Here is a 12,602-nt window from a genome sequence, read left to right as displayed (position 1 = left end):
TGAGACCAGTCTCTTTGAACCTTTGTTTTCTCAGGCACTTCAACATTTGTCCATATATTAGTTAGTCATTTGGCCTACGTATTCATGTAGAGGGTCTTGTTGTTTTCAGGTAAAAAGAGATTACAAGTCGGAAGCCATTGTAAAAAGGAGCATCGAAATATTCATGAAGAACGTATGGTAATCATATGGATTAAATCTTTGAAAAAAAGGATACCCTTATCATGCTCCTTGGCTGTTTCGTATTTGGCCTGTCATATTGCTAAAGAACCGGTTCTTCCAACCGACATTACAAAATGGTCTATTGAAGGGAAGCTTCCTTATTTTGGTGCTTTTCCTAAGATTGCTGAATCCATCATACAGATTGAGAAATACCATCAACATGCTTCGGTTGTATGTCCATTAAAAGCAAGTTCTATGTTTAAGCCTAAACAACTTCCTTTACAGAAGGAAGTTGGAGTCAATGGCAGCATCTATAGCTCAATCTGTAGGCCTGAATTTGCCCCCAGTCAACTTTTACCGAATAGCTTACCGTTGTCTAAAGCAGTTATCTCTTCCTGTGGAAAAAATTCTTCCATATGCCTGCCGCATACAGGAGTGGTCAATGCCTCCTGATTTATGGTTGTCTGCAAGTGAGGAAAAGCTTCCGTCTCGTGTTTGTGTGATGTCAATACTGATTGTCACAATTAGGATTCTATATAATCTCAATGGTTTTGGCAAGTGGGAATCTACTCTGTCTCCCCCAATTGTCTCTTCAAAAGATGGTCAGGCAGCAAGTTTTGACAAGTCCAATGCAAAGAAGGGGGCTGAAGAAGCACCTACAAAATTGGTTAAAGAACCTGAGACAAATTTGTTGTCTGTTCATAAATTTGAATGTGATAGCTCCGAGCTTTTGCAAAACCTTGAAAAGAAATACGATGATTTGAGTGATAAATTTGGTAATGTTGGAGCTCTTTTTTCTAATGAAAATATACTTCCAAATATGTATGTATGTTTTGTTGTGTTGTTTCCTTTGTTTCTTTCTCATTGCCCTTTTATTATTCTCTCGAGTTGGCAGAGTATTCCAAAGATTTACCAACCTATCTTCAGTATTGCAAGGATGTCGTATTTGCTGGTGTTGAGCCATTATACAAGGATCCTACTTTTATAGAAGAACTTTGGGACTTTTATGAGAAATATCGAGAGGTACATTGCTTATTTTTCCTGACAAGCCATAGCCTTTCTTTATTAAAATATATATCTGCATTGGCTACTATCTTTGATTTACAGATTTCTATTATTTAGATAATAACTTGATTTATGCCTTCATGAAGTGGTTGGTGCTATGGTTTGAATACTTTGTTACTCTAACACTCCAATATCATGCCAAATCCTTGTATTTCATTCATCCAACATCTAATACAGCTAAGGATGCTTGGGGATCTTTGATACATGATAGGGAAACATGCAATGATTTCTGCATTTGTGTTGCATACTTCTAAGAATTCAATTCTATGGAAAAATATGAACAACATCGATTGAGCAGTTAATTCTCCTGGAGCTTAGTTTTTACAAAGAGGAATATTTTACATGGAAGCACTGACTTCTTCACAGGGAGTTAGGTGAGATATCATACTAACTACGGTCACGGAGTCGCGCCCGTGGTCGTTGGATGTTTATTGATGTTTCCGAAAGGAGGCATGGGGTTTTTCTTTATTGATGTTCCAAATGGAACATGGGTTGGACAACCTTATCTATTGCTAAACACAATGAAATAAATAAATGAATTAGTTAATATCAACTAGTGAAGTCTTAATAAATTTGATAGTTGAGTCATGTGTTGAGTTTATACCTTAATGATGCTTAAGTTTGATTATTAGTAGCATGTTAGGGATTTCTTAATTTATTTCGCAGCTTGTATGTACTCAGCTTTGCTGATTGCGTGCTTTTGTGTGTGTCTTTCTTTGGTCATGGCCTTCGCCTTTCAATGATCCTGTGACGATCCAATTTTTACACTTGTAATATTGGGGAGCAGATTAACCACAGGTTCTTACACATGCAGCATCCGCATCAAGGTTGTGGGATTTTGAGTGGAGAGTTGGTTAATGTTCGCATTTTATTTTCTTTTGCAAGTTTGAATTTATTCTAACTCGGTTTATTTCTACACTATTTCTTCTGATTTGAATTTATTTGAACTCTAGTTTTATTTACTTACTACTTTTGATGGGTTTTGAATAAGGGCCATAATGGTTCCAACTTGTAACACTTAATTTGGTTTTATTTGTTGGTTTTGAAATTTATTTATAACTACTTTAGTTTTCCGCTGCTAATTTCTGACATAGCCTTAACGTTTGAACACGTGGCGGTAGCACGCCAGTAATTCTCGTGGATTTTGTTCATGTTATTCACAGGTTTAAAGAGAGAATTATTGGGGTGTTACATTCCCGCAACCGTGTCGCCCCCAAAATCCACCAAACCCAAAACCCTAGATCCCGAACATGGCCACTAATTTGGCCACAAATGGCCAAAATAGGCAGATTTTTGGTCTCAATGGCCTTGATCGGCTGATTTCGGCCTTTTTAAGGCCAAATTCGTGGTCGTTTATGCGTAGGGGGTGGTGGTGCGTTTTTGTGTTTGGTGGTTTTTGGGGGCGAGGCAGTTGCGGGAAAGGGAGGGGAAGGGTTCCGCTGGGTAGGGGGTGGTGGCGCGACGTGGCTGGTGGTTTCGGAGAGGGGTGCGGTGAGGTGGGGGGAAGGGGGTGGTGGCGCGGGGGTGGTGGCTGGGTAGTTTTGGTTTTTCCTTTTTTTTAATTTTTATTTTTAAAATTTTTTTTTAATTTTTTTCTAATTTATTTATTTATTTTTTACTTTTTTGGGGCCAATACTAAGGGCCTGTTCTCTTACGTTGAAATTCAGTTCAGTTCAGTTCATCTCAATTCAGTTCAGTTCAGTTCAGTTCAGCTCCTAATTTTCTTCTCTTATTAAATATTCATTTCAGTTCAGTTCAGTTCAGCTGAGTTCAGTTCAGTTGAGTTTAGTTCAGTACACTTCAGCTGAGTTCAGTCAATGAGAACAGGCCCTAACACGACACGTGTCGTTATGTACCCACTAAACGGATTCCTTAACGGATTCCGTTAAGTGGTAGCAAAACTTTAAAAAGGGCAATTGTTAAGTAGCAAAATAAAATAAAAGTTTTGATAGTTAGCAAAAGTGAAATTGATGTGTTTGTGATGTTTCATTTTTTACTCAAGTACCAACTAAGAATGTGATTTAAGGTGGTAGTCAATAGGTAGCCAACTCCGACCCAAATCCGATCCGTTGCCATTCCTATGATTTAATTTGGATCAACCTCTTAAAATGTAGTCAACAACGTTGGCATTTGGTCAAAGGTTTTATATAATAAGTACAATTTATTTTTTATTAGGTAGATTTTTCATTCCGTTAAACATATTATAAGTTGTTAAATTTAGGCTTTATTTAATAGTTTCTCACGAAAAACTATATTATCTAACAAGATCATATACTAATGTTTGTATGATGGTTCATATTACACTGTTTAACGGTTAATAATTTAATTAAGGGTGACTCCAATCAACCTTTATTAATGCCTACATGATAAAGCTTAAATCCGTTGAGTATCACAAAATTGCTAAATTTATTTGCTATCCTATAAATATTGTAAACAATTCATGTAAAATTAAAAATAATATACGTATTTCAATATGTATAAAATATGGTTTATTTTATGCCGTATAATGTTACATATTAATTAGGAAAATTAGACAGAAGACCATAATCTAACTTGAAACAAGGTCTGCACTTTACTTTATGAGTATGTCTCGTGTAGTCGTGGACCTACTACTATAAATAGAAGACCTCAAGCCTTGTTAATCCTTGCATCCTTTTTATTACCATCACATATCCACTTAGCCTTCCTATTTAATTTGCCTTACCAGCCTATCCCCTTACAACCTTACCATGCCTAGGCGAACAAGAACTCGTTGTAACACACTTGCATACCTCTTCTTCAATCCGCCCTCTGGACTTGTGTCTGAGATGGACTTCACAATAATTCAATACCTTATGCAAGACACCTCAGACCGAAGTATATTCAACGTTATTAACCTTGAAACAATAGCTTTTCTAATTATCAATCCTGGTAACCCTGCCAACATAGGCCTCACTAACTTGTTTATGCGTCCTCTAGGTGATGAGGGCGTTCCACGACCCGCTCACTTACCCAATTATCACGACTTATACCCCATCCGGGATGAGTTTCATATCTTCATAAGGTGGTGTCTTGGGGCACAAGGCAACCCGCAAAATGTTGTCCCAGCACTTCATGTGCTAGACCCACGACCAGTTCTAAATTTAGATGCTCCTGTGATGGAACTAGAACAAATTCCTGTTAGATTTTGCATTGGTACATACACCGATGCATTTCAAGTGCTAAAAGTTCCTTCTTTCCCACATATCATGCATATTTGGGTCGCCTTTGATAGACACAATCACAATTAACTCCAGCAACCGCAACAACCACTAGCGCAACTCCCCCTAGCAACAAATTGCCGCTGCAGCACCGCCTTCAATTCGAACCTCAGCAGGTGCGGCCGCACTCGCAGCCCTTGCGGCCGCACGTAGCTGGGTCTGTTTTGTGCGTGGCTTGGAAGCTTTAATCTTGGGCCGTTGATTGATCTTGATGAACGGCTGTGATCTGATGCGTGAGAGGAGAAGCATGGGATCACTTCCCAATTAGAGGAGCAGCAACTCATGCTCTCCGTTTTCCTTTTCATTTCTTTTATTTTAATTTTCTTTTTAATTTAGTTTTCATTTATTTTTCCTTTTCTTTCTTTCTTTTATTTATTTTCTTTTCTTTTCTTTCCTTTTCTTTTCCTTTTATTTTTATTTTCTTTTCTCTTTTATTTCCTTTTATCTTTGTATTTACAAATACCCATTTTTGGGTAGAGAGAGAAAACAATTAGACAATTAGATTTTTAGATCATTTTTCCTAGCTTAGTTGAGAGCTTCTCTCTCTAGTTTAGGGTTAATTTTAGGAGTAGATTTTAGAGAGAGAAAGTGAGGAGTTTCAATGGTGATTGAGAGATTGAAGATCCAAATGTGACAATTGTATTGGAGATCTACTTTATTATCAATGAGCATTTCTAAACTCTATCTCATTTATTGCTTTGTTTAATTTTCATTGTTTTGATTGATTTGATTGGAATTTTATGATTTGATGATTGATTTTGGATATTCATGTTTGTATTGGTAGAATTGATGATAATGTTTGAGTAGTTGTTTGGTTAGGGATTTGGTGAAGCTTATGATGCAATGAATTGATGTAAATTGGGGATAATTGATGGAGTTGATGATGTGATTAAACTTGGTTGATTGATCATGTGCATGTGTGTGATTAATTAGAGAGTAGCTAACTTTGATTATTGCACTAGATTGCATTGTAAGTTCACATTGATACGGACCATTGATTTGTGGCTTGCATTTACACGATTGAGGTGTCTTGTGATGTTTCCTAGCTAGAGTTTATCGTAGTTGACGCTAGTTAGACCTCTAGGAGAATAGCATGACATGCTCTTTTGGTTGCATGATTGATTTTCCCTCACATTGCTTGACTTAGTCGACTTTCCATTCCATTTTGCTATGTTCATTCCTATTATTTGCGGATCCTAATCCCTAGCTCTTTATTTGTTTGGAATCCTCGTTTTAGTAGTTGTTAGAGTCATCTTTTACCCCTTGTCTTCGACCTAGTTTAGGCACATAATTGAAAGCATTTAGACATTACCGTTCCTTTGGGTTCGACCCTTGACTTACCTCTATACTTGTATTTAGGTTTGTTGAGTGTTTATAAATTTTGTTTGGCTTAGGGAGAATTAGCCCAACGACCTAGTTTTCCCCACGTCAAAATGAAATGGTTCGGTCTCAAGCTTACTCGAAGCTATACTTCACAAAAATACAAAAAGCGTGAGAACGCTTCCCCCCAAGCTTAAATGGAGCATTGTCCTCAATGCTCAAAAAGGGAGAAAACTCACATCAAAATATTTTTGAATTTTTCATTTTTCTCTTTTTTTTTTTTCTTTTTTTTTAGTGCTTTGTCCTCGCCTCTTTTAACTTTGGACGGCTTTTCCGATTTTTGCACTTATTTGTCCATGCCTTTTATAATGTAGGACGGCTTTTACTCATACTCATTTGCCATTATTCACAAAGAAATCATAACACAATCGTGCTTTCATAAGAACCAAAATAAACTTACACACCTATGGATAGTTTCATGCGTAAATTAAATTAATATCATTCGGTAATATAAAATTACAAAGACAATGACTATCAACACCAAATAACCCAAAATGAAACCTTTATAATTCTTAATTTATCCATGGTATATATTGTTATTCAATTCAAACTTCGAAGGCATGGTTAATAAGGATTTTAATATATTAAGTTTGTAAAGATACAATCCGCTAACAACTATTACAACTAATTAAGTTTTTAATAAGATAATAGCAAACAGATTAATTTGATGTCCTTAAAAATCATTACATTCGGAGATTAAAAAAAAAACAATTACAAAAGCAATTACACCAAATAGAATCATATTGAGCCATGCAAAGAAGTGGAGATTTTGGGTGTAAATCTTCTCATTTAGGGTTGACAATCGACCGATCTCTAACTTCAGCTCAGCATTTTCCTCTGACAATCTGTCAAGTTCAGTCTGAATGGAGCTAATAATCTGTTGTGCCTCGTTCAGATTGGCGGGAGACTCCTCTTCCCATTTGAAAAATCTACAATCCTTTGTCCGATCCTACAATATAAATAAATAACGTTATAATAAAACCGACATTATGGTGCAAGTAGAATATTGATGAACGTAAAATGATGTTTACCTTCCAATACGGGCAACTATAAAATCGTTTACCGGCATTTGGCCCTCTTCGAGCGGTGGATATTCTAGCCTGGACTCCATGAGAACAATTTACATTAATGGCATAGGTGGCTAAAGAGGATGAGTATGAACTCATTGCTTTACTTTTGAGTGTCTTATTACATAGAAGAACTTGTTTAAATAGCAATATTTATGTGTGTTATATTATAACAACTCACAAAGGGAGTACGAACCGTGTGAAATCATAATGAAAGCGTCCTCTGTACACTTCTCCAAGATATCTATCTACCCTATATACTAAAGCAATCACCAGAGTTATCCATTAATGGCCTGTTCATATTTACTTAATTTCGGTTCAGTTCAGTACAGTTCAACTTCAATCAGTTCAGTTCATTTCAGTTCAGTTCCAATTAGTTCAGTTCAGCTCTTTAGTTCTCTCTCACATAAAATATTCATTAAAGCTCAATTCAGTTCAGTTCATTTTAGTTCAGTTCCAATCAGTTCAGCTCAGCTCCTATCAATTCAGTTCAGTTAGGTTCTGCTCAATTTAGTAAATATGAACATGCCCTAATTATTAATTATTAATTATTAATTATTAATTATTAATTATTAATTATTAATTATTAATTATTAATTATTAATTATTAATTATTAATTATTAATGATTAATGATTAATGATTAATGATTAATGATTAATGATTAATGATTAATGATTAATTATTAATTAGTAATTATTAATTATTAATTAGTAATTATTAATTATTAATTATTAATTATCAAAAGTTACTTATGTCAACAAGCCAAAACCCATAAGCCAAAAGCTGCTCCAACTAGCTTTTGGCTTTTGGCTTAAAAGCCAGCTTTTCAGCTAGTTAAAAAAGCCAATAACCAAACATCACTACTACATTTTTGACCAAATGCAACGACCTGATAAAGGCTAATACAACGGTATTGTAATAGCCATTGCAATAGAGTAGACTAATACAACAGATTCAACACTAATGTTTTGAGAGGTAGAGCTAATACAACGGCTCTAACAAACCGTTGCATTAGGCTAGCTATTTCAATAAAAAAATAAGGAAGCTAATGCAACGGTATGTGATGAAAAATTAAAAGACGCGCGGAAAATTTTCAGTTTTCCTCTACTTTTTTTCCCATATCTTTTACGCCATACACGTGTTCCAATTCTTAGGCCAAAAATTTTTGAAAAAAATTGAAAAGAAAAATGGAAATGTAAAAGAACTCTAATCTGTACTTCCATTTTCTCACACTTGTGTACTACCATTTTACCCAATTCACTTTAGCAATCTGAAAAAACCTCAAATTCTCCATTTCCCAATTCTCAAAATTTTGAGGCCATAAATTACTAAAAAAAATACTTAAAAATTGTGAGAGGAACGTAGTGACGAAGACGGCATTCAAGTGGTGGCTAGAGGCTCGATGCTCAGAACGGAGGTGGATGGTTGCTCGAACTTCTTCAGGCGGCGATAAATTTAGTGGGTAGTTGCTCGAACTTCTTCAGGCTGCGATAAATTTAGTGGGTATTTGCTCGAACTTCAGGCGGCGTTTTCCCCATATTTATCTTGCATGTCAAATTGCTCAAAATTCTATTCAAGGTATACAACGAATTTTCATTTCTAAGGTTTCTTTATGAAATTTTTTTTGTTTTTGTTTTTTTTTTATTTTTCAAAATTAGGGAAGAAAATAAAAATACACAATTTTTATCCCTCAAGATCATGTAAATCGGGTAGCAGATTCTTTAATTAGCTATGTTTTGGAAAGATATTGGCCCAGAAAGAGCAATTGAGTGTAATGAATTCCAAAGAAACACTGAAATCTTCCATAATTAGATGTAGTTTCTAGTTTTAATACGCATAGTATCAAACAGGAAACAGAACCAACTGCCTAAATGAAAAACAATGAAAAGAGAGAATAATTTAGGCAAGAATATTCATGGGTTCTTCTCTGATCTATGTTGTTGGGTTTAGAGGTGGTATGCACTAAGCCGTATGTGTCTAGGTTTCTCTATCCCCTTGTATTTTGTTAATTTAATTTGAAGTTTTTGCTGTTGTGTTTGTGGATTTGTGTTTGAGGCCATGGAAGGTGTTATTACAATTACTTAGTTCTTTGTGTTTGTGAATTTGTATTGCAATTAGCTTTTACTACTATTTTCTCCATTTTTCTTCACAATTAGTTGTACATACCACACTATACTGTGATATTCAAGTTTGGTTTGAACCCAAGATAAATAAATTTTAATACATTATAGTTCTTTGATTCTTCAATTAGTGTTCTTTTTCCAAAGAAATTCAATTAGAGTTTATATTTTCCAATTATTTTGTAAAAATAATTTTTTTTGCTGTTTTATTACTTATTATTTTAAATTTATATAACTCAAAAAAAGAAAATACTTGATATTTTTATTGGGCCTACTAATTGAATAATTGCTTTGATAATTAGTTACATCTAATTATATAGTTTTAAAATACATATTAAGAAAGAATATTTCAATGGTATGTAAAATTGGCTTAAGGATTATGGAATATTAATCTAAAGCAAGTACTTATAACAAATGAGTATTGTTATACTACCTCCGTTAAATGTTATGTGCAACTTTAGAATATTTTATATCTCACAAATAATACCCCAAAGTTGCACATAACATTTAACAGAGGTAGTATAAACTTTAAAACTTGTAATATACTACAAGTAATATGACATGAGATATTGTTACTTTGAAAATTTAAAGACTAAATTTATTAAGATTTGATAAAATTGTATACTCTATATTAAGGCCCAATTTATTTTACTAGAACATGGACCCGAAAATGATTGAGATGACCTTCGCCACTAATACGTGTGAGGTGTAATTAGTGTGTTGAGAAGGTTTCCATCTCTAATTATACTTAATGTCTTTCAATGCTACTTGATTACCGACTTGGTCCTGCAACTATAATTCATTTTATCAATATGAATGCCAACTATAATTCATTTATTTTACTAATTATACCATAATTCACACAACTATAAACTATGCACATGATAGTAGTAGCTAGAAAATTCAGATTATTGGACCTGCACATTTTTCCAAATATAGTATATGAAGCCTTGAAATCATTTTATCAACATGAATGCCATATACCAGTATATGTTTCTACCTTCTTCTTCTTCTTCTTCTTCATTTTTTCTTTCATTCCTTTTTTTTAGAGTTTGTGTTTACTTGACAACTGTAAAAACTCTTTTTAAGCCACTTATAACAAAGATAGTCAAGCTGCCTTAAACTAGTATTAGACAGGAATATGCTTGTTTATGTATCAAAGTTTAGCTAAAAAGCTTAAGATATCTATAGTATTAGGCCAAAAGACATAATTATATAAGATATAACATTGCAAAGTCAGAAAATGTATTAGCATTCGAAAGGGGATTGAAGGTTGATAAACTCACAATCGAGTTATCTCTATGTTCCTTGTGTTGTTGATTTAAGACACTTGTGGTAGTGAGCATAACTGATTAGTGAACACAAATATGGTCAGTTTTATCTCTAGGGAGAGTATCTACTAAAGCAAGTTTTGCCCACCTACCATGGCTGAGTATATGTGTAGACACCTAAAAATGTCTCCCCAAAACCAAACCCGATGATGAACAACCTTTCACCGCCATTATTGGTCGGGTTCAGTATTTAATCCCGAGAGTGCTTAAAAATCATATTTAATTAAATTCGTATTTCTGAATAGTCCATGGATCAGTCTTGGTGTTTAGTAAAAAGCATAGTTTTAATTCCAGCCCAAAACCTTTTTTTATTATTTATTTTTGGCCCATAGCTTTTATTTATTTCTTTTTAATTATTTTAGCCCATTTTTAATAAATCTGAAAATGGCCCGAAATTATCAATCGGCATTTAAAAGCTGAATGAAATTAGGGTTAAAAATGAATTTAGACGGAAAAATGACAAAAACTGTCCCGCGCCACGGCAGGAATTCCCGCGTCACGGGATTCTCTCCCGTCTGACGGTAGGAAATCCCGTGTCACGGGAAACCTGATGTGACACGGGTACAGTTCGTGTCTTTTCCGTGTAAACCCTAACACTTTTTCTTCCCCCGTTTGTTTAAAAGTATCCCGCGTCACTCAAAAGGGCACCGTGTCACGGGATTCTCTCCCGTCTGACGGTGGAGTTTACCGTGTCACGGTATAGTTTGCCGTGTCACGGGAAACTGTTTAGGGTTTCTGTCATTTTAGGGTTCCGTGTGTTCCCTCAACACTTTTTTCCTATAAATAACCCCTCCTTTCTGATGTACGGGGCATCAAATAATCTCTCATTTTTCTCTCCTATGCTCTAGCCTAAACACTAGCCTACCCTTCTCTTTCAAAATACCTTCCCTAAGCACTCCAAGGAGTCCATACTTCACCCGGGGTTCTGTCCTTAAGCCACGGTGTGAAAGGTAGAACTGTTTGAGGGTTTGGCCCCAAATCAATTCTCATTTACTTTAATTTAATTTCATTTTAATTATTGTTTATTTATTTTCCTTGAAGTTACTAACGCGTTTATTGTTTTTATAGTAGCAAGCAAGCAAAATCAAAGTAAGGAATCATGTTCCTTTTATTTCTATTATTATTCTAACGGTTTTATATTGTTGGAATTATTGCTATATTGCTTCCAATATTAATGTTTGTTCTATTACTATTTTATGATCACCATATTGCATGTTTAAAGGGAATATGTAATTGAATATCACGCTTAATAAGATAATTTGGACAACCGGTTTAGGTTCCTTTTTAATCTTGTTGTTTAATCGAAGTGATCACCAATATTTTAGAATTATGTGTTGCATTAATATTCAACCAATTTAGCATAATAATAGTTTGGAGCAAATTGAATCTTTGTTTGTATGCCTTTGAGATCACAGGAATACTTTTCAATATAAGAATCGAGTAGAGGCCAATACGGGCGAATGTGACTCCATGACTCACTTCGTACCATCATCCCCGATCTTCCTTTCGTGGTTCCGAACCATATGGAGTTAGTAATCTCATGGATTATGAATGGGGTGTAACCTTCACGGGTCAATCGTTGTTGCCTTCGTTGTCCCTTAATCGTGGTTGCCTTAAATGATCCGTGAACGGTTTACAAGTTCCTTAAAAACTTGTTGGCGGCTCCCTACTTTATTTGTCCCTAATCGTGTCCCTAATCGTTGTGTCAATTCCCACTTCCTATGAGTTCCAAGCATATTCACACTATGCTTTAACGTAGGCGTACTTCGAGCGACGCCTACAATTTGGCGACTCCATTGGGGAGGATTCTTGGTTATTTATCGATTTGAGTGATCGGTATTTAATTGAGATGAGTGGATGAGACTTGAAAGATTCTTGAATTGTATTCCTGCGATTTAATTGGCATTGTCACATATGCATATGCATATTAGGTTACCTATTTTTCCACAATAGTACGTGTTCTACGTACGTGGCTAGCCCGGGGGATTTAAGCTCTATCAACCCAAAAACGCTCATGGCAATAAGGGTTCATCCGAGTTTTTAAATCCACCCAAACCATGGAGTTGAGTTCGATTTCATCACGAACTCGCGGAGCCGCCCGTTGGCATACACCCTCAAGGGAGGCTGCCTTGCTAACGCGTCCAAACTCTTAACCATGGTACCCTTTGACACCCAAAAGCTTGACCATAGTGGAACATAGATCTTGACTTTAGGTTGCGAACTTCATTGCATTATGCGT

At 35.2% G+C, this 12,602-nt stretch overlaps 1 protein-coding gene across 1 annotated transcript; it reads left to right on the top strand.

Moving 5' to 3' along the window:
• The first annotated feature begins 311 nt into the window (after positions 1-311).
• On the top strand, positions 312-2,283 carry LOC145618294 (TATA box-binding protein-associated factor RNA polymerase I subunit B-like). Its single transcript, XM_081673069.1, has 3 exons — positions 312-935; positions 1,055-1,182; positions 2,012-2,283. Exons 1-3 carry the CDS (start codon positions 461-463, stop codon positions 2,123-2,125), a joined length of 717 nt encoding a protein of 238 aa, XP_081529195.1. The 5' UTR covers positions 312-460; the 3' UTR covers positions 2,126-2,283.
• The last annotated feature ends 10,319 nt before the right edge of the window (positions 2,284-12,602 follow it).

The sequence above is a fragment of the Chenopodium album genome, chromosome 26, assembly GCF_948465745.1.
Source record: "Chenopodium album chromosome 26, dcCheAlbu1.1, whole genome shotgun sequence".
NCBI lineage: Eukaryota > Viridiplantae > Streptophyta > Magnoliopsida > Caryophyllales > Amaranthaceae > Chenopodium > Chenopodium album.
Note: the sequence above shows the minus strand (reverse complement) of the source record. Positions and strands in the feature narration are given on the sequence as shown.

What these genes read in the sequence shown, in the direction of transcription:
- LOC145618294 (XM_081673069.1), top strand. Translation starts at nt 461, where the DNA reads ATGGCAGCATCTATAGCTCAATCTGTAGGCCTGAATTTGCCCCCAGTC. An exon ending in TGATTTGAGTGATAAATTTG is followed by an intron (nt 936 to 1,054) that starts GTAATGTTGGAG and finishes TCGAGTTGGCAG; the next exon opens with AGTATTCCAAAGATTTACCA. An exon ending in TTTATGAGAAATATCGAGAG is followed by an intron (nt 1,183 to 2,011) that starts GTACATTGCTTA and finishes ATTGGGGAGCAG; the next exon opens with ATTAACCACAGGTTCTTACA.